Genomic DNA, 23056 nt, shown 5'->3' with positions numbered 1-23056 from the left:
ATAACTTAACTCTTACCGGGGTTTGTTATAGCTTCTCTGTGCTGGTTGACAACTAACAATTGATAAAACATCTTGCCAACAATAATGCAGACACACTAATAGTAGATGCTATGATCCCCCAACCTCTCGGTATGGATGAAAATGATAAATACGGTGAGGCAGACACAGACGATGATACAGCTCCTGTGTTGCTTGGAAGTCAGAAACCACAGGTAAAATAATTTTACAATTTCTTGATATCAAAACTTTAACATGAAATTTTTTTAATGGAATATTACCGTAACTGTAGATATGAGTAACAACTTCATGCAACATGATTGCATATCAAAGTATGTATGTGTTTTATATATTCAATGTACGCCTATTGAAACCGTAACGACCCCACGTAAACGATCCCACGTAAACAAAACTGAATATGATAAACAGGTTACATTTCACCAGCAGTGGTGGTGTTCTGTGGAACAGTCTGTCCCCATCGACAGAGTTGTCTAATGGTCTATCAGAACAGGGTTTTTAGCAAAATGAACACTACCAATAGTACCAATAGTGCTGTTTTGAAGATATGCAAAACTAGTCTAGACAGACAGACAGACAGACAGAGAGACAGACAGATAGACAGACAGACAGACAGACAGAAATAGACAGACAGACAGACACAGACAGAAAGACAGACAGACAGATAGGTAGATAGATAAATATATAGATAGATATATAGATAGATAGATAGATAGATAGATAGATAGATAGATAGATAGATAGATAGACATATAGATAGATAGATAGATAGATAGATAGATAATAGATAGACAGACATATAGATAGATAGATAGATAGATAGATACATAGATAGATAGATAGATACATAGATAGATAGATACATAGATAGATAGATAGATAGATAGATAGACATATAGATAGATAGATAGATAGATAGATAGATAATAGATAGACAGACAGACATATAGATAGATAGATAGATAGATAGATAGATACATAGATAGATAGATAGATAGATACATAGATAGATAGATACATAGATAGATAGATAGATAGATAGATACATAGATAGATAGATAGATAGATAGATAGATAGATAGATAGATAGATAGATAGATACATAGATAGGTAGATAGATACATAGATAGATAGATAGATACATAGATAGATAGATAGATAGATACATAGATAGATAGATAGATAGATAGATACATAGATAGATAGATAGATACATAGATAGATAGATAGATAGATAGATACATAGATAGATAGATAGATAGATAAATAGGTAGGTAGGTAGGTAGGTAGACAGACAGACAGACAGACAGACAGACAGACAGACAGACAGACAGAGATTGTAAAAATGTATGAAATGTGTGAAATGTTTGTTATTGTACATACAATAACAAACTTTTTACATGTTTTTAAAAAAAAATAGTTTTTTGCAATGTATTGAGTTACAAACACAGACTTAGTCAATGTTGTTTCAGATTGATTTTTCAAGTAGGAAGCCATGATAAAAATTGTTTTAAAATTAAAATCCAAAATAAATACCTAATTTTCACCCATTTGGCAACTTTAATGATTAATTATTGATATATTTAAATAAATTTATATTCATTTATTAAGAAACTCATATACATATTTTTCAACAAATTTGATTTCACCTTTTCTTCTTTAGTACAGAAAAGCTTTATTAGTACATTGGGGGAAAAAAAACAACGTTTGAGTTGTAATAGATAATGAAATAATATACTCATATAGTCTGTATTTGACGTGAATTAAAAGCCTGGCCTGACCTTCCTGACAATGTAATCCCATACAGACTATGTAAGGATTATTTGGAGTAGTTTTACGGATTATTTGTCAAGTACAGCTGTTTTTGTGTTTAATCCACATATTTATTTTCTTACACTTTGACCTACACTAGCTGTAACTGGAGAATTATTTTTTTTTTTTGATCAGACAATCAACAATATATTTACAGAGAATTCTTAAAATACCAATAATTAGACAATTTGTAGATGTACGTATAATAACAACATTTTACACATCATTGATTATTAATTTGCAATTATTGAGTTACAAACACAGATTTGGTCTATGTTGTTACACATTGATTTTTCAAGTAGAAAGCCATGATAAAATTGTTTTATAAATTAAAATCCAAAATGAATACCCAATCCTCATCTATATGGCCACTTAATTTAGAAACGGAAGGATTAGTCTTGCACTAGTTTGCTAAGGTATGTATGGGAACTAAGAACCAGCAAATTTCTCATTTTGGGATAATCAATATATTGTACATTTAAAACATGCTGGTTTGTTTATTTATTTTAGATATATTTTAGCTACAAATAAACAAAAAATGACTCAGCAGTCTTAAAGTCTCTCAAATGTTGGCTAGGATTGAAATTTGGGGATGTAAAACAGTTATCTGGTAGAGGTATAGAAAAAGTTGGAACTGGGCAATATCCTATTTAACCCTTATTGTTGTTGTGTAGGTGTACTCATGAGATCCTATCACAGGGTTTCAATTTTTTGATCAATTTGGACCATCAGTTTTAGATTTTTGTGATTCTCAGCTCAGCAAGATAATAGTGGCCAATTATTTAATCATTATCAACATTAGATTAATTTTATTTGTGGTTTTATTATCTTCTTTGTGTATAAATTTCCCCTTCACAAAGTAATTGTAGTATAATTTCCTAGAAATGAAATTCAAGTATAATTTTCTACAATGTCTCTGGAAAACAGAATCTGTTTAGTGTACACATAACCAATGAATAATGTACATTATTGTGATCAGTAATCAAGAAAACTTCAGAATTTTCTTAAGTTTTCACTCTTTCAAAATAGTATTTATGGAACATGGACCACTGGAAATAGGGAACTTGCAATCCATACTGAGCATGCTCAGATGCAAAGGACTATGGGATTATCTGTGGTTATCGTAATACCTAATCTGGAGCCACTGATAAAATTAAGCTCCCACAATTGTTAGGGTCACTATGAATTGATTATCTGTGGTTACAATGTATCAACATTGTTTACAATACTAATTGATTAGTATTTATTATCACATTTCCCATGATGCAACATTCAACATGGTGGGTTTGCAATTCCCTATTGAATCAGCTGGTGGTCCAAAACTAAAATCCAGTGGTCATTCGAGTCAAGATCACTGTTAATTTCACGATGTCAATTCTAATTCAAAAATGAAATTGTTTTTTTTTTCAGGGTCGTGTAACGTTTATACTTTTATTTGCCACTATATCAGCAGTATGTGGATCATTTCAATTTGGTTATAACACTGGCGTTATCAATCAACCACAATTGGTAAGTTAAACCTAGCATTACTGGAGGGTAGGGTGAGGGGAGGTTAGGGGAGGCGGGGGGGGGGGGGGGGGCATCTGGTTTATGGTTCAAGTATATAGAAATTGTGTTAACAGTGTATGGAAAGTTTCTGATTGGTTATAACTTATAATATTAGAGACGTTAAAAGTGATTCACTATTGCTATTTTGCTAGACGACATGTTTATGAAACGTATTCTGGTTTTACAACTTTAAAAAAGCATTTGCAAACACCTTAAAATGACAGTTTTTGAGTCAGTTTCTGTCGGATTAAATACTTTGAGAGTTTTCGGATATTTCCATTCCCACCTAGACCACGCCCATTTTGTGACATCATAACAAGACTGCTTTACCATTCAGGCTATGACAAGCTTAGTCAACAGGTGATTACGACTCAAGTAGGTTGAACGTTCCAATATTCAGAGCAAGCCAGACAAGATAAATTTGAGTTGTGATAATTAAATGTTGGGTTCGTAAAGCTGTTCAATTCACTTGTTTAGAAGAATAGAAAAAAAATATTTTTTGATTCCCATATTCTTGTCTCCTTCAAATAAATTCTCGAATACAGTATTTATTTTATTTGAAATGAAATGTAATTTCAGATGTGTGTACTGCATTAAATCAAGACATTGTTGTGTTTTACTTGTAGCTCATAGAGGAGTTCATAAATGACACATACTTGCATCGACATGATGGTGCAACGATGCCAGAAGACAAAATACAACTTATTTGGTCAGTTATTGTTGCAATATTTGCTGTCGGTGGTATGTTTGGATCAGTCTGTGCTGGTTCTATTGCTAATGCTATGGGAAGGTGAGAATCTGTCATTGCACTCTTAAAGTAGTCTCAACTGGTTTAAACTGGTTCCAACCAGTTTACCTTGTGTCAGTTAGAACTGGTTGCAACAGGTTTACTACTGTTACTGAAAAAACCTTGTGTCGCTTTTCAGAAATGGCTGCAAACAGTTTACTGCAGTAACTGAATTTTTTTTTTGTATCCAGTTAGAACTGGCTGCAACCAGTTTACTTCTGCAACTGCAAAGTCTTACGCCAGTCACTTAAACTGGTTAGAACCAGTTGAGTACTATAACTGCAACAATGTTCAACTGGTTAGAACTGGTTGTAACCAGTTTACTAACTGTAACTTCAATACTCATGAATCGGTCAGAAGTGTTTGTAACCAGTTTACTACAGTAACTTGTTAGTTGTTGGATTATTAGTTGTCAATGTTTTATCTATAGTGATATTGTAGCCATTATTATTTGGTTTAGTCATGCAGTTTTTCTTATAGTTACAAGAAAGAAATTGTGAAGCAGCGGATGACAGTTTATAACTGGTATAATTCACAATTATTATAATGAATGCTCTTCTATATCTGCCTTCAACTTGACAGAAGTCAAAGAAGTGGTCACTGCTATCTAGCATATTTAGTTTAGTGTCTGTCCAATATTTGAACTGTCCTCTTTGTCACTTAACCAACAAAATGAGAAAATATTGTCTTATAGTGTCACATTTTTGTTGCTTACAGGAAAGGTGGAATGTTGTTCAGTAATATTTTTTCTGTCAGTGGTAGTTTATTGATGGCATTCAGTAAGATGGCTGGTTCCTATGAAATGATCATTGTTGGTAGATTCATCATTGGATTCTATTGTGGTAAGGAAAAATTAGTGTGGATATCTGGACTGAACAAAGACGTTTCAGTGCAGTTGGTGAAGTTAGAGGGAGGGAGGAAGTGTAGTAGTGAGTGAGTTAGAGACGGTAAGAGGAGGGAGGGTATGAGTTAGAGGGAGTGAGAGGGGAAGGAGTGGGTGAGTGAGTTAGAGATTGTGAGAGGGAGATGGGAGTGAGTTAAAGTGAGTGAGATGAGTATAGTGAGTGAGTGAGTGGATGGTTGAGTAAGAATTGTAGTGAGTGAGCGATTGAGTGAATGGTTTAGTAGGTGGGTGGGTGGGTAGGTGAGACAAGTTTCATGCAAATACATATTACGTAATTAGTCTTGGTAACTTGTCAAAGCATAAAACATCATGTGATCCCGAATCCAATACACCAAAGAAAGTACGGTATGCGGGAACAAGTCAGAATAGATACAATTGTTGCATTGTGTATCTCTTACATAGAGTTATCTAATAAACAAGGACTGCATGAAAGACATGTGATAGTTATGACAGACATTAACATGCATCTCATTAAACTGATAAAAGTGCTGCTTCAACCTCCATCAGAGGCAACTGCATTTGTATTGGTATTAGTTTTCTTGTTTGTCTTTACATAATTTGTCTGAGCACGTCGCTCACTGTGATCAAACACTGGTTTTATTTCACTTTCTGTATTTTCATTGTACAGGTATAATCAGTGGTTTGGTACCACTATATATATCAGAGGTAGCACCTACTAATCTCCGTGGAGCATTTGGTGTGTGTCATCAGCTTCTCATCACCTCTGGTGTCTTGATTTCACAAATACTTGGACTTTCCAACATCCTTGGTAAGATATGAAAGAATATCTCAATAATTCACCATTTGGGCTGTATAATTTAACTGTTGCTAATATAATATCACATGCAAGCTAGGTTGAACACGTTAGAACAAAGAGTATGGGAATTAAAGCTGAGGAGAGCCTGCCCTGTGGTTGCTATCCTGGATATATAGCTGATATAATATATGGGTCATTGAAAACAAAATAATACATCATATCTGCCACAGAGGGCGCTAATGACCATGACATTTTGTTACATGACAATGTATTGCTGAGACTAAATATGTATGAAAAATGGGATGGCAGTCATTCATTTTCTTGTATGATGATAGTTGATATTCTAAATATTCAAGTTTGTAAACTGGATGTCACTGTCAGTCTGATGTCTAACTCTTACATTGTCTGCTAAATTGTAGGTACTGCTACATACTGGCCGTTACTACTAGGTCTTTCCATAGTTCCAGCTATCTATCAAATCATAACAATGCCGTGTTGTCCTGAAAGTCCAAGGTATCTCCTGTTGAATAAAGGAAAGGAACAAGAGAGTGAGAAAGGTATGATGTCATTTCCTGTTTGATATGGTATGATGTCATTTCCTGTGTGATATGGTATGTCATTTCCTATGTCATATGGTATGATGTCATTTCCTGTGTGATATGGTATGTCATTTCCTGTGTGATATGGTATGATGTCATTTCCTATGTGATATGGTGTGATGGTATTCTTGTATTATACGGTATGGTGTCATTTCTTATGTGATATGGAATGATGTCATTTCCTGTATTATATGATATGATGTAATTTTTTGTGTGATATGGTATGATATTGTTGTATTATATTGTATGATGTCATTTCTTGTGTGATATATGGTATGATGTCATTTCTTGTGTGATATGGAATGATGTCATTTCCTGTATTATATGGTATGATGTCATTTCTTGTGTGATATGGTATTATATGGTATGATGTCATTTCCTGTATTATATGGTATGATGTCATTTCTTGTGTGATACGGTATTATATGGTATGATGTCATTTTTTGTGTGATATGGTATATCAATAATGCATGTATGGTACATATGATGTAATTTCCTGTATTATGTGGTATGACGTCATTTCATATAATTATGTTATGATATGTCATATTTCATTAAAAGTGTTTTGTATTTTTCAAAATATACAAAGATGTTATACTTTTATATTAAAGATGATACCAATTATTTTACTGTTTTAGTTTTGGTTTCGCTACGCGGTACATCGGATGTTTCATATGATTTGGACGATATGAAAATGGAATATGAGAAAGAGAAGAAAGAAGAGAAAATAGGAGTAATAGAATTACTGAGAAGAAAATCTTTGAGAAAACCTCTTGCTATCAGCGTGATAATGCAGTTATCTCAACAACTATCAGGAATCAATGTGGTAAGTTTCAAAATATATAACCATCTTATTAGCATTTATCTTTCTCTCCGTGACACTCGATAACTCAGGATCATCGCTATGGCAAGTCACTATGGCAACAGTCAGCTGTGTAGTGTATGATACATTAGAATACATAATCTTAGATATGATTGATTTACACTTAAATGTGGAGTTACGCTGGTTAAATAGTTAGGGTGGCTGGTTTTTTTTAAATCTGCAAGTTACCACTTCTAGTCTCACCACTGTTATTTTTTTTCTAAATGGCTACATTTTTGGGCAAGATTTGAACCATGATTGTATGTGCCCCAGTAAACCCATCTGTATATTATAAATTGGGGACCTGATATGATAGAGGTTGCTTTGTGAATTATCTTAGTATACATTGTATGCTCCCCAGGGAATTGAGGAAGTATAAAGGGTTATTGTGCTGGATTATATTCACAGCTATTGCTCCAGGATATACTGAAAAATAATTGATGTACAGTACGCGAATTTCCAAGATAATTTAACAATTATAAGTTATGTTATTATTATCCACAGGTTCTGTATTATTCAACATTGGTGTTTATATCAGCTGGTGTTTCTGTTGACAATAGTCGCTATGCAACCGTTGGTACCGGGGCCATGCTCGTCCTTGTCACTATCATTTCAGTAAGTGCATGTGTATTTTGCATTCATGTATGACACCAGAGGGCAGTGCTCACCCCCAGGGCTTTTGGAAGTTGATGACATGGAAATGAAGTATAAATGTTCACTGACAATGGGGTCTGGCTGGATATTGTAGTTTCATCCTTTTGAAGTTTTTTTAAACTCTTGAAATTTTATGATCTTTTGAATAAGCATCAGTGTCTGTGCACGTGTGTTTGCATATGCATATGCATGTGTGTGTGTGTGTGTGTGTATGTATGCAAATATGTGTATGGATGTGTGTGTGCATGTGTCTGTGTGCATTCGGGTATGTATATGCATGCATGTGTGTGTATGTATGTGGGTGCATGTGTCATACGAGAAAACCAATATCTAATCATAAGTACTGGGTGTCATATAGAGATTGTACTTTGATTACTGGACAAGTGAAAGTATATGACACCATTTTTACACATTTTACATGACAGGTGCCATTAATGGATAGAGCTGGTCGGCGTACACTCCATCTCATTGGTCTTGGTGGATGCTTTATCGCAGGGATAGTACTAACCATTGCTTTGCTGCTCATAGTAAGTTTCATCAATTGTAAATGTGTGTTTTCATTATTTCAAACATTTAGCTATTGTTTTTTTCTAATTTCCAGCAACAAGTCATCTGACAAAACAGAATTAATGATAATTCAAGTTGAGAGCCCTATAGCCATTCTTATAGCGCTCATCATGATGTAATTAAAAACAAAGTAATGATGTCATAATTACCATAGAGGGCAGTATATCCCAATGTTCCAGGCATAGAAAAGTAACACCAATAGTATCTTTCACAGTCATGTTTTTATGCATTTGACTGTTGTGTTTATGCCTTCAAATTTAGTAAAATCTATATATTTTCACTGCTTTTAACCCTATTTCATTATTTTTTCACTTTGTTTTAATTCCAGCAATACATAGATTGGAAAGGAGCTGCATTCATCAGTATTTTAAGTGTAATAATGTTTGTGGCAATGTTTGGTATTGGTCCAGGTTAGTATACATTTCAGAATTGGGATTGTTGTGTAGATATATTGGTTGCTATGGTGATAATGGTTGCTATGATAGTTGTGATCGTTGCTATAGTTGTGGTAGTTAAAGTGGTACTTTAAATGGGAACACTTAAATAATTGTGTGTTTATAAACTTTTGTTATGTAGTCATTTACATCACCTACAATAACACATGATTACAAAGAAACATTAAGTTGAAGTTGCCCTCATTTTGGGATCTTTGCTGTCAGCCACATTGCCTCATGGGAGTCAGCAGAAATGTTTATGCAGTGGTTGAACAATGAATATTCATGTTTCACTGAAGGTAATAGGCACTTTATAGGAGTCATAAGTATTCATTGTAGTACTTTGGTGGTTATGATGATTGCGACATACAACTCATTTTTTGTATATGTCTGTCTACTGGCTTGCCTGTCTGTCTGTCAGTCTCTGTCTACGTCTGTCTGTCACTGTCTGCCTGCATTTCTTCTAAGTGTGTCACAATGAGTGTTTCAAAATTACAAGCATAATAAAAAGTAAACGGGATCCTTTGATTCTCCACCATTAGTTGGAGAGATCTGATCTAATAATTTTGATAGAGAATATTGTTCAAAGGCTGTTGCTATGATACAGACCATATTATTTCCATGACAACATAACAAGCATCCTTCATTGAAATGTACTTGATATTAAAACAAGATATCTATTGAATTTGTACAGGTTCAATACCATGGTTGATTGTAGCTGAGTTGTTTTCTCAAGGTCCCAGACCGGCTGCTATCAGTGTAGCATTCCTTGTCAACTGGACAGCAAACTTCCTGGTCGGAATCACTTTTCCGGCATTACTGGTAAGTGATGACAGTATTTTGAAAATACTTGGAAAGAGTGATATTTGTTAATTAACAAAACATAATGCAAAAATAATAATAACTGTTTTTTTTTTTCCAGTCTGCCCTGAATGCTTACGTGTTTATACCCTACGTGGTATTCATAGCCTTGTTCTGGTTATATACATACAAATATGTACCTGAAACCAAGAACAAAAGTTTTGAAGAAATAGCAGCCATCTTTAGACAAGAAGACCTGAGAAGCTATTATGGCACGGCTGATATGTCTGGTGGAACAGACACTACTTCCTTTAAAAATTAAAAGTTACAGACAAGTAGGATTCATGTCGGCCAATCAGGAGTTAATGCTACTGAAAACAAAAGAAGTGGTCATGGTAGACAAAGAGGGCACTATAATCAATCATTTACTGTCATGTAATAATGTATCATTTCTTGGGTACAGTACAATTTCCCATATACTTTCAATAATCTTTCATCAAATTGAATTGATATCATTGTAAGAGGGCATGATTTCTTGAAAAGGTCTATTGACTTGCTTTCAATCATGAATCCATAACCTACATTATAAGTAGAAGACAAGATGAAAAGGTCTCTCTTCCACATCACTGCCATACTACAACCTATAGGGGCATTATTTTCTGAAAGGTCCTTTGACCTATCTTTTACTCTCAAATTTATATATTAAAGTCTCGAGTCAAATCATGTGGTGATTTTGAGTATCATCTCCCCTCACACCTAGCATCTCCCCAATGGTTGTGTATTCAAATGTAACATTAGACATGGCGATGTTTGTGATATGGTTATCATGATTAAAATGTACTGCTCCAATTTCCTCATTGGTTCTAATCACATAGTGACCATTAATGTCATCTCACAGCATGGTAATTTAAAAGCAGGAAAATTTTGTGCCAACTTTCTGGCTGAAGCTTCATTAAAATAAAAAAAAATCTTACGGCAATGCTAAGGGGAGACGATAATCAAAATCCTTACGTGGCATGACTGAAACTCCACTGTGCATCATCAGATAAGGTAATGAATGGTATGGAAATATCAACTGACTTATCTATCTATCTATCTATCTATCTATCTATCTATCTATCTATCTATCTATCTATCTATCTTGTTATCAGTTTTTACACCACTTCTACCTCATTATTCCATAAAATGATTTATTGGAAGGAATTTTATATGGACTGAGCTTCCGACAATTCTCCATCACAAGCTAGGGAAATTTTTTGTTGAAGGAGGTTCCCCTGTTGGGAGAATGCTCTACTGTTAATTGCCACAAAATGGCTGCTACATTGATTAGCTTATATTCATGAGGTCAAAGTTCACATATGAAAATTCTCTATGTGTATTATCTTAACTGTTGTCTTTCACCTAAAACTTATGAAAGATATTTTTTCCATAATAATTTTTTACCGAATGTAATTTGTCAATTGTTAAATATGCTCCTGACAATCTGAGTGATGTATATGAATGTAGAATGTTCTTTGGATATAATCTCTTTAAACTTTTGTATTTTAGTTAAAATCAATTTAGAAAATCTGGGTCATCCTACAAATTTTGAAAAAAAGGTAAATTTATATATATCAAAATTTAGTCAATTTTAAAATCCAATATGGCTGCCAAATAGTTGTGTGTTAACTCCATGAGAAGATAACAATTCCTTGAAAACAAGACTGTGAAACCCCAAATTTCTTTTTATTATTTCAAAAGGACCAAGAACAAGCTTTCATAACTTTTCAAAGTTTGGAGAGAATTCAAGAACTTTGATTTTCAGGGAAATTTGTTCCCGAGGTGTATTGTACCACAATGCTATAAGTACAATACACCAATGCATATTCCAGTACAATACACCAATGCATATTCCAGTACAATACACCAATGCATATTCCAAGCTGTACTGTATTGTCAATCATTATCATTCATAATATTACACAAAATTGTGACAGTGTAGACAATAAAATAAGATAAAATTCTTCAATCTGAATGAATTTAATTTAGTTTATAATAAGTTTCTTAAAAGCAGTATACACTTAGTAGTTAGGCACCATTATTAAAGTGTGCTCGGCATAATCAGATTTCAAATTTTGAGTTCAAAGGAAAACATGAATAGAATCCTTTGTACAACATTTCAACAGAAATTTGATCTATTCATCATGTTACCATGGATACCAGAGACTATTTTGACTAAATTTGTAAGAATGTTTTACAGAGCAGTGTTAAAAGCAGCTGAATAAATGCACTAATACTACCTACATGTACAGTATCATGAGAATTATTTAATCAACTTGTCAAGTGGCTCAAGCTGAGTTTAAACACTTTACTTGGTGAAAGAGGGATGTAGATAAAGACTGATAGCTGGCAAAAATAACTAGCTACTCCACAATATTTCGTCAGCTGCTCTTTCTGGAATTTGTTTCAACCAGTCTATATTATCATGGTGGGTAATTCATGTATCTCATTCATAGATGTAACTGATGTCTACATTTCCAATTTGAACAACTACTTTTAAAACGTTACCCGTAAATAATTAGAAACCGTGGTCGTGGTACAAGAACTAATTATTGCTATGATTTACGGACTTGAATGTATTTAAGGATAGTTGCTTTTAGTATTCTGCCAAAATTGAATAAACTCAGCTTGTGCTCATTTAACTTGAATATGACAGATCATTAAATTGATCCTAAAATATTCAATATGTGTACGTCTAAACCACCCCAACACCCAGTTATAAAAATATGGAAAGTCTCAAAGTGTTATCTTGGGTAAGATAGGATCATTCTGGAATTTCTCTCCAAAATGTCAAAAATGATTTGATTACCTTCCATATGGTAATGTTCATCAGTCTGTCTGTGTCTGTCTATGTATATGTATCTGTATGTACATACGTACATATCTATGTATGTATATGTATATATGTATGTATATATGTATGTACATATGTATGTATGTATGTGTATGTATGTGTATGTATATGTATGTATATGTATGTATGTATGTATGTATGTATGTATGTATGTATGTATGTATGTATGTATGTATGTATGTATGTATGTATGTATGTATGTGTATGTCTGTGTCTGTGGACACGATATCTTTTTTACATATCCAGTTGACATGATTACTTGTCAGGTTGATCTATGATGGCGATAATGAAATTATTCTGAATAAAGACTGTTCTTACACACATTTGAAATGTACCTTGTTTAATAATATTATGACACTGTTGATGTTGAGGTGATCTTCTCGGCTAAGACTAAGTCATGAGACATTCCTAATATGATCAGTAGCTAACATAATAATGGAAAAGTCCCGAATGATGTCCACTTTTTCTTACAAACAATGAAAAAGATGTATAAATGTATACTTAGGTTATATAAAGGAAACACAGAATTTTTATGAATAAAAAGAAAATTTAGCATTTTTAGTCTACGGATTTGTCAAAATGTTTGGGAATCTGTGTAATGTCTACATGAAAAGGAAATAACGAGACTTTTCCCAGAAAAAAAAAATATTAAAATTATTCACTAAAAATGATACACTGTATATGAAGAAGTTTGTATTTAATAGTTACAAGTTTATATTAAAATTTTATTGATATTTATTTCGTAACATTGACTAAAGACGAATACCAAAGAATTAAGTACTGGTATTCGAGAATTTCTCTCATATATATATATGGGCATCATTTGTATGCTCATCATCAACATGACAAAGCTAATATCACTTTTATGGTTGATATAAGATGCTGATAAAGTGACCATATAGCTGAGGATTGGGTATTTATTTTGGATTTTTTATTTATATAACATTTTTATCATGGCTTCCTACTTTGAAAAATCAATGTGAAGTAACATAGCCCAAGTCTGTGTTTGTAACTTAATACATTGTAAAAGATTAATAAATGTGTAAAATGTTTGTTATTTTGCGTACGATAAACGTTTTGCACATTTTTCACCTTTTTTGCAATTTATTGAGCTACAAACACAGACTTGGTCAATGTTGTATCACATTGATTTTTCAAGTAGGACGTCATGATAAAAATAGTTTTACAAATTAAAAAATCCAAAATAAACACCCAATCCTCATCCATATGGTCACTTTACAAAGAGATTTTCCTCTTTACTTCAGCTTTTTGCACAGCCAACTGATCAACCCGAAGTTTTGAAATAATGAAATAAAAAAGCTCCTTAACTTCAGCACGAGTTTCAAATGGAATACAAGAATTCATTTTCAGAATGGAATTCATGTGTGAAATATGGATTTGGATCTGTGGCACAAAACATCTATTGCCGAGTCATTTTCACTACAATTTCTTGCATTTTGAGGAAAATTATACCTCATTCCTGACCAAATCTTAACCAGGGTATAGAGTCATGTTGGCTGTACCTCAAGTGTGCTCCCCAGTATGTACGGTGGCCCATGAGTACCAAAACAAAGGTCTGTTAACAATTTTTTTTCAATGTTGTATATATAGTGGCCCAAGTTGAACACCAAAGCAAAGGTCAACAGTTTCATTCCAATGTAAGACCCAGACTTCTTTTGAAAAGGAATTGAGATCAAGTCTTTAATTTCATGAACAAAATCTTACTTCTGGTAATGAATAAGCTTTTTTTTTAGCTAGGGCCAATGAGATGTGTTAATATAAATGGTATATTGATTGTAAATGTTACAATGTTCAAGTACACTGTGTGAATTCAGAAGTTTGTCTTCAAGATAAACTATGTCCGTGAATCTCACACGACAAGTAAAGTGGAAATTCTGCTTAGTTTAAAAAAAAATCAAAGTTTCTCATGTAATACAGGCCACCATAATACTGCTGGTGAGCAATGTCAAGGGTAGCACATGATGCAGCAATGGATGTTGAATGCCATTGGATAGTTTAAATGAGGTATTTGCATATTCAAATTTTTGCTTTCTCCAATTATCTGAGGTGTTACAAGTTGAAGCCATTTTAACTCGGTTGGGTCAGATGTTTTCATTTGTTGCCATACATGTTTGTATTTATGTCATCCATTTCCACCAGATTCTTGTGGTCATCTTTCTTGTCCCTTCTGAACTCAGCAACAATATCAGAAAATGACCTGTTTTTGGTTTCAGGAACCCAGTAGTAAGTAAAGTCAACAGCTAACACTAGAAATACCATGAATAGTGTAAACACATAGGCTTGCATGGTTTTCTGCCAAAAAGCAAAAAAGAAAAGAGGGTTGATCAGCAAAATGTCAGAGCCAATATTTCTTATTTTACCACATTAAAATCCATGCGTTCTTCAAATTAAAGATTTACTTTTACATGCATGTATGTACCAGTGAGTAGTTCCATCCTTTTTGCATATACAGTTGTATTTGTGCTGTAGAGTAATACCGAAAACATTATTGCATATCTGCATGCAAATGTGCATGTGATCATTCCTTGCACATGACATCATGTGATTGCACTGTATGATTTCTACAGAAATTGCAGCTTTGGTAACACATGTGATATTAAGAGAACCCCATGCTATGTAAGTGACAGTGTTGGTTCCAGTGTGCCTGCTAAGCCAATTTGACACGCCACTGACGCACACTTTCTAGTGATGCACCAATATTTGGTGTTCCCTTTTCTCTTACTATGTAGTCACTCACAAGATATGTCAGCCAGGTTTTATCATTTTGACTCAAAACAACAAATTTAGCTATCATTAGAGAGCACACTGGATGGTTCTCTGGGATATTTTCTGAGAAGTTTGAGATTAAAACGAAGCAATGGTTTTGTGAACTTTTCTTAGTGTGAGCCGAGTCCATTTCCCTTAGAATGTCTGCATGAGTTCCTACACACTCTGTGGTACATCTCAACATCTCAGCAAACTGACGGATAGGTAGTGATTATAAATTACCGGTGGAATGAAAGAGTAGCCTGAGTAATACATACTTCAGCAAGTACAACTTTAACAACACAAAAGGTGAAAGTATGAATACAATTACTCGTTACATACACTGTGTTTTAACAAAGTAAGATGTGTAAAAGCACATACCTGGAGTATGGGGAAGAAAAAGTTGACGATAAAGTTTGACCACCAGTTGACTTGCAGAGAGAGACTCATAGCAGCAGGTCGAGGACCCTGAGACCAAATCTCTGCTACCAACACAAAGGGAATAGGTCCTGGTGAAAGATTAAAAATAAATATTAATCAATAATACCAACCACATGATCAATAAAAGTGTGGGTTTACTCATTAACATATCAATAAAAGTGTGGGTTTACTCATTAACATATCAATAAGAGTGTGGGTTTACTCATTAACATATCAATAAAAGTGTGGGTTTACTCATTAACATATCAATAAGAGTGTGGGTTTACTCATTAACATATCAATAAAAGTGGGGGTTTACTCATTAACATATCAATAAAAGTGGGGGTTTACTCATTAACATATCAATAAAAGTGTGGGTTTACTCATTAACATAATGAAAGTGTGGGTTTACTCATTAACATCAATGAAAGTGGGGGTTTACTCATTAACATATCATTAACATGAGACCAGATCAAACATCAATAAAAGTGCGAGTTTACATAATTATCAATAAAAGTGTGGGTTTACTCATTAGCATATCAATAAAAGTGTGGGTTTACCTCTCAGCATATCAATATAACTATTTTACTTATTTACACATCAGTGAATGTATTGGGGATTTATAAACCAAAATGTGAGTCCGAGTCTTTCAATTTTCAAGAATGGATGCCATGATGTAGACATAGAGGATAAGTCATGTGATATAAAGAATGAATTGAATAACTTACAATATTTGACCTTAAGTCTTTTATTCCAAACTCCTGTACATACTTTTTAACTTAAAATTTAATATTTTTTTACATGTCTCAGATTGGAGAACCACATGCACCACAGATCCATGTTACAAACAAACAAACAAACAAACAACACACACACACACACACACAGATACATTAAAAAACCATACAAACAAATCTATGTGAGTAAATGAAAATACCACAACACACATTACTTACAAAAGTATATACTAGCAATGTTTTTTAAGGGCGGTAAGTAGGTAAAACTCACCTGAGCTCCCCAGTCATTATACCAGGGTACCCCACCAAAACTATTTTACTATGTATGGGAACTATGTCAGTTTTACAAAATTTACCCCTCTCTGTTAGCAGGGTTTTCACACCTTAGTAAAACACTGCCTGGTTTGTACATTAAACCATGTTGCTATGTTTTTAAATATACAGAACCATACAAAAACTTGTCTGAGAAAATAGTACATATGGGTTTTAATAGTATAATACACATGCCCCTATAAACATGTATGTAGATAGCTATTCATGTGGTCATGGTATTTTCATTTACTCATGCAAAGTTTGTTCGTTAATGTTTGTTTTTATTTGTTTATTTGTTTGTTCCTTTGTAATACAGTTCGTGGGCTCCCTGTGTGTGCACTACACATTACTCTTTCCGGGCCTGCAGAGTTATACTGACAAATGACCACATCAACACTGTACCTGGACCAATCGCAAAACATACTATGTAACCATATACACTGCAAAGAGCTACATAATCCCATGCATCTTCTACGTTAGGGTTCTGTAAAAGTGATGAATAACATACATTTTAATGTGTAGTTGGATTGAATTCCTTCATGATGTGCGCAAAATCATTAGTGGTTAGTTATAATGTCTCACTATTCAATTTGATAAACGACACTGAATAAGGTTTGTATTTGTTTATCAAGTAGTAAGCTAAGTTTTTAAGTGTTGGGTTGTCTAATTCATTGGTTTCATCTAAGACTAATTTGGCAATAACGTGTATATGTGTGTGCATGCATGCTTATGTATAATGTATGTGTGTGCGTATGTATGTATGTATGTATGTATGTATGTATGTATGTATGTATGTATGTATGTATGTATGTATGTATGTATGTATGTGTATGTGTGTATGTATGTATGTATGTATGTATGTATGTATGTATGTATGTATGTATGTATGTATGTATGTGTGTGTGTGTACATATGTATATGCATGTATGCATGTATGTATGTATGTGTGTGTGTGTGTGTGTGTGTGTGTGTGTGTATGTATGTATGTACGTACGTACGTACGTACGTACGTACGTACGTATGTATGTATGTATGTATGTGTGTATGTATGTATGCATGTATGTAATGGATTGATAAATGAATTTGAACTTACAGCCATACTCAAGGAGAATGTTACCAATGCTGTGAAAAGCACCATGCCTGCATAGGGGTATAACAGAAGCTTCCGTCTGCCAACTTTCTCTACTATAAACACCTACAAAATATAATGCCCATATTACAAATGTGTGTGACAATGTACACAAGAATGAAACTAAACTAGTTATGAATACTTGACTGAACAATGGGTGCAAATATATGATGAAAAGTTGTTCTGTGTATTTTTGTGTGTGTTTTTTTGTTTATATCAGTGACCGTCACCAGTACCAGGTCAATAAGATTAGGGGGCCTTCAGTAATTAGAGGGGTAAAGCTCAAGGAATGGGTAATCTTTTCACAAATTGGTTCTTGAGGGAGGGTGATTATGTTAGAAAATGGAATTGAGATAGGGTCAAAAGTTACTTAGACTCCCTAGATTACCTGACTTTGCCTTATTTTGTGATTTTAGCACCCCATCACTGCCACTGGAATCACAGTAGCATCATATTTCATGCAACAGACTGGGTTTGACTTCCCCAAGCTTTCATCCTTGTGCTTTACTGGAGTCTCCCTATCCATGTTGAATGCCAGAATTTGCATATTTGTTTATACGTACGAAAACATCATTCCAATAATATGAACTTCAAATTATCATACTCACTGCCACAATGGTTGTAAGGAAGTTTATAGTTCCAGTTAAAACAGTAGCGCCATGGACTGCGTCATGATCATCCGGCCATATCATTCCATAGATTTCAGTAGCATAGAAAAAGATCTGACAAATAGACATAGATACATTATTAATTCATATTAGACATTGTATTTTGATGCAGTAGTACAATGAGACAAGTGTCCTGATCCGAGCATAAAATTACACTTCCCAGTATAACGTGTCAATTGTCTGAGAACAAGGAGTGTTAGAATTTTTGCTGGACACACTTTACACTGAGTAACACTGAAGTAAAGCACATTCTCTGTGTGCCGCGTACACTCATTTATAGCATTCATATCAACTGTAAAAGTATACTGTTTCAATTGGTTTATTTACTAGCCTAGCATGTGGCCTTGCTAATGTGGTCAATTAGCAATTGAAACAGTATACTTCTACATTTGATATGGCTGCTATAAACGATTGTGGTACATACAGAAAGCGCTTTACTTACGTGTTATGGGTTGTATCAGCAAATGAAACAGTATACTTTTACACTTGATATGGATGCTATGACGATTGTGGTACATACAAAAAACGCTTTACTTAGGTGTTATGGGTTGTATTAGCAAATGAAACAGTATACTTTTACACTTGATATGGATGCTATCAATGATTGTGGTACATATAGAAAGCACTTTACTTTGGTGTTATAGGTTGTAATAATGTGTGAAATAGTTTTCCTAAAACACTAAAGAATATGATAATCGGGAGATAGCCAGTTGAGCTTGACTCTTTTGAATATCATGCTATGAAATACCCAAGCTATTCCTACATACAAAGAAATCATGACATTTTGAATTCAACTCAAACTTTCTTGTATTCAAATTTCCCAGGAATGCCCCAAAATTACGACTAGCCCTTACAATTGTTGACTTACAATTGTTGACTTGGTGTTAGGTTTAAGATGTGGAAGGGTTTGCATTCCACTGTCTATGAACAAACACAGAACATTGATAAGCCAGCGGTAAGGAGTGTTCTGATCAGCACTTGTTGGTTAACACACACACAAATCTTCCTTGTCTGTGGTTAACACAGTCACATCTCCTCATAATTCGTTGCTAAGGACTATTTCTAGTCTTGGTGTTTCTCGCTTACCGCATTAATTCCCGAAAATTGTTGAAAGAAGTGAGTGAAGACACTTATGATCAGCGGATCTCTGTAATTCTTGTTGACAAACAACCCCTTTACGCCAACCTGTGCCTCCTTCTGTTCTTCCATGTATTCAAATTGCATTTCTCGAATGTATCCTGTCACTTCTTCTTCTCCAGTGTATTTCTGTAAAGCTGTAAATTAAAAGTGTCAGAGTCTTAAATTTTTTGTTTGTTGTTAATTTTTATGGGAATAGTGAGTGTGTTGCTATGGTACCTACCTTTCTCGGCAGCTTCTTTGTCCTTGTCAATAATTAACAGCCATCTTGGACTCTCCGGGCAGAAAGGTAAAAGTACCAGTTGAATCAATGACAACCATCCTGTAATTGACAGGAGGAGAGGCCACTGATCGTCCCCTTTCAATCCATATATACCAATGACCTAGATACAATTAATAATCATATAAACAAGTGACAAAAACATTGATGAAGGCTTCCTGACAAAAAAACGTGAGAATTGAGCTAAGCTTTTAACACAATACTGCCCGTTTTAAGTTATCGTTCACTGGCTGTTTGATACACACCCAGAAACCATAAAAAACTGCAGATTCCACACTTCAAGAAAAGATCATAATTTCATGCTACATTTAGTCTGAACGAAATAAACCATTTTAATGTACTAAGCCTAGACACAGACACACAGGCGCCAATGTGTCTGCATGGTGACACTTTAGTTCATTTCATTTGGATACAATGTCGCAAGAAACTGTATTCACTTAATCTTGCTATAGTGTAGCAAACTGAAACAGGTTGTACAAAGTAAGTGTGTGAGGGCGCTAACGCGAGTAAATACGGTACAAGCTAAGAATAACTGTCAAAGAAACGAAGTTGTTTTTATATCACGTCACCCTACCTCTGCTAACAGGATACCGAGTGTAATGAGCAGTTGATGCATCACGCCGACAGCACCACGTAAGTGTCGAGGTGATATTTCCGCCAAATAAAGAGGAATTATACAAACAACACAACCTTAAAATGTAAGTAAAACAAATCATTAGAAATTGGTAATATATTAACCAGCTGCTGCAATTTGTCACTTACTGTACAGACAGACAGAAACAGGCAGACAGACAGACAGACAGACAGACAGACAGAGACAGACACAGAAACAGGCAGACAGACAGACAGACAGACACAGAAACAGGCAGACAGACAGACAGACACAGAAACAGGCAGACAGACAGACAGACAGACACGCATGCTCACACATGTGCGCATGATTGTTAGATTACTGATATAATACACAAATCCCCCACACATATGCACACACATACAAATGCGTACATACTGCATGCATACATACATACATACATATATGCATAAATGCATGCATGCACGCACACACACACACACACACACACGCACACACACACACACACACACACACACACACACACACACTCTCACTCATCCCATATACTTGGTCACAGCCAGATGAAATATGACTAATGCATTCAATTCAGTGAAATAACTGGTATTGAATTTGAGATTGCAAGACTTACCAACATAGAAGCCAATTATGATTCTACCCATGATAACCATTTCAAAGTTATCAGAGACCAATGAACTACCAAACATCAAGGCTGCACTGACAGAGAATACATTCATCACCAGAAGACCATTTTTTCTGAAATACGATCATAAAAAATGAATGAGATATTTGGAACAAACAAATCTTTTAAACAAACAAACAAACATACAAACAAACAAACAAGCAATCAGACAAACAAACAACCAGCCAGCCAGTCTTTCAACCAACCAACTGGTCTACCAACAGACCATCCATCCATCCATCCATCCACCCATCCATCCATCAATACATATATACATACATATACACACACACACACACACACACACACACACACACACACACACATCCAATGATCTATCCATCCTGATACACAGACAGACAAATGGATAGAAAAGATGTAGAAAGATATAGATAGAGGTAGATAGATAAGAGACAGATATACAGATAGCCTCGGATGTAGACAGATGGACAGACAGGTAGGTAGGCAGACAGACAGACAGATAGACAGACAGATAGCAATTGAGAATTAACAAGTCTTTCCAAATTAAATGAGAGCAAAATTAAACATAATCAGAAAATAACCTGCAAGTATTAGAAGTAAACTCCTTTTGGGATATCGATTTCAATTCAAAATAATTCAATAATTTCAAATTTTCATAATTCCAATCTCAGTGAAGGAAGGAAGGAAGCATGGATCCTCACCTGCCAAGGATATCACCAAACGGTGGTGATGCAAGAGCACCAAAAGCGCCACCAATGGCGTACAAGGAAATGGTCCAGGCCCATAACCATAATAAACCATCCTCTGTGATGTCACCATACCTTGCATATGATGAGTTGTAAAAATCTTGAATGTGCTGTTGAAATCATTTCCAAAGTGTTATCCCTAGTAAAGTTTCTACTATACTGGGTATACAAAATACTGATACAAAGTCTCTAAACAGTAATGACGTCATTTTTACTTTACTAGTGTTTGCAAATGTAAAATTGGCATTCATTTGAAAGTACTGTTCAGTACTCGACTTTCATAATGAAGTTGATTTTTCATGCAGGTAAATTTTAGCTTGAAGTCAATATCTTTACTGTAATTTTCTTTGTACCTTTCAATGGAACAACCAAATGCTAGCAATTCCATCTAAAACTCATCACATCAGGGTCAATTTTCAATGAAATGTTCAGTACTGCATGTTGGTTTTTCTGTTTACATTTCCTTTGTTAAAGTTTTGAAACATTGTCTAGTAATTCATGTTATAATTTCCTCATATTTTCGACAAGCAAACAAATTAAACCATACAATTTCATATTGTGTCTATAATTAGTCATGTATCTAACATCTAAGGCAGTCATGATATAACGGTGAACAAATATGCAAGGAGTCAATAGATTATATAAGACACAAACAAGCAATATTGTTAAATTGGTTGAAAGTACTGAAATATTAAAATTAAAATGAACTTGAAGTAAACTTATTCATCAATTTTTAAAAACACCAACAACGAACACTATATACTCACGACAGAGGGTGCTGTCATCACACCAGTGTTCCAACCAAACTGTACAGAGCCTGTACAAGTAATGACGGCTGTTACATAACACACCCATCCTGTCAATTTAGTCTGGAAAGGAAATGAATAGTGCAATAAAGCAGTTGATTATTTCACTTTCTGAGACAAAAGATAATAGGGGGGGGGGGTAATTTTAGTGAGAGTTTGTAAGTGT

At 34.3% G+C, this 23056-nt stretch overlaps 2 protein-coding genes across 2 annotated transcripts in view; one reads left to right on the top strand and one right to left on the bottom strand.

The window, feature by feature from the left end:
- On the top strand, window positions 1-11877 carry LOC144451124 (solute carrier family 2, facilitated glucose transporter member 1-like). The gene is made up of 12 exons (XM_078141896.1): window positions 1-212; window positions 3238-3336; window positions 4002-4165; window positions 4880-5004; window positions 5695-5835; window positions 6243-6380; window positions 7061-7248; window positions 7789-7899; window positions 8364-8465; window positions 8834-8915; window positions 9634-9761; window positions 9862-11877. The coding sequence occupies exons 1-12, from the start codon at window positions 111-113 to the stop codon at window positions 10060-10062; spliced, it is 1581 nt and encodes a 526-aa protein (XP_077998022.1). The 5' UTR covers window positions 1-110; the 3' UTR covers window positions 10063-11877.
- A 2868-nt stretch (window positions 11878-14745) lies between these two features.
- Window positions 14746-23056, bottom strand: part of LOC144451745 (solute carrier family 2, facilitated glucose transporter member 1-like) — a 16680-nt gene continuing 8369 nt past the window's right edge. The window contains exons 2-12 of the mRNA XM_078142649.1: window positions 22852-22953; window positions 22040-22194; window positions 21306-21430; window positions 20657-20772; window positions 20026-20185; window positions 19752-19939; window positions 18606-18719; window positions 17962-18063; window positions 17271-17352; window positions 15781-15908; window positions 14746-14946 (exon numbers count right to left, since the gene is read on the bottom strand). Of these exons, the coding sequence (XP_077998775.1) occupies window positions 14746-14946; window positions 15781-15908; window positions 17271-17352; window positions 17962-18063; window positions 18606-18719; window positions 19752-19939; window positions 20026-20185; window positions 20657-20772; window positions 21306-21430; window positions 22040-22194; window positions 22852-22953 (1473 nt within the window). The remainder of the gene's footprint in view (window positions 14947-15780; window positions 15909-17270; window positions 17353-17961; window positions 18064-18605; window positions 18720-19751; window positions 19940-20025; window positions 20186-20656; window positions 20773-21305; window positions 21431-22039; window positions 22195-22851; window positions 22954-23056) is intronic.

This window comes from Glandiceps talaboti, chromosome 21, assembly GCF_964340395.1.
Source record: "Glandiceps talaboti chromosome 21, keGlaTala1.1, whole genome shotgun sequence".
NCBI classification, from domain to species: domain Eukaryota; kingdom Metazoa; phylum Hemichordata; class Enteropneusta; family Spengelidae; genus Glandiceps; species Glandiceps talaboti.
This window is presented reverse-complemented; position numbering and strand designations above follow the sequence as displayed.

Excerpts from the sequence above, each read along its gene's own strand:
- LOC144451124 (XM_078141896.1), top strand. The coding sequence starts at position 111 with ATGATCCCCCAACCTCTCGGTATGGATGAAAATGATAAATACGGTGAG. Across the intron at positions 7,900-8,363 it reads TCCTTGTCACTATCATTTCA|GTGCCATTAATGGATAGAGC; the intron begins GTAAGTGCATGT and ends TTTACATGACAG. Across the intron at positions 8,916-9,633 it reads AATGTTTGGTATTGGTCCAG|GTTCAATACCATGGTTGATT; the intron begins GTTAGTATACAT and ends GAATTTGTACAG.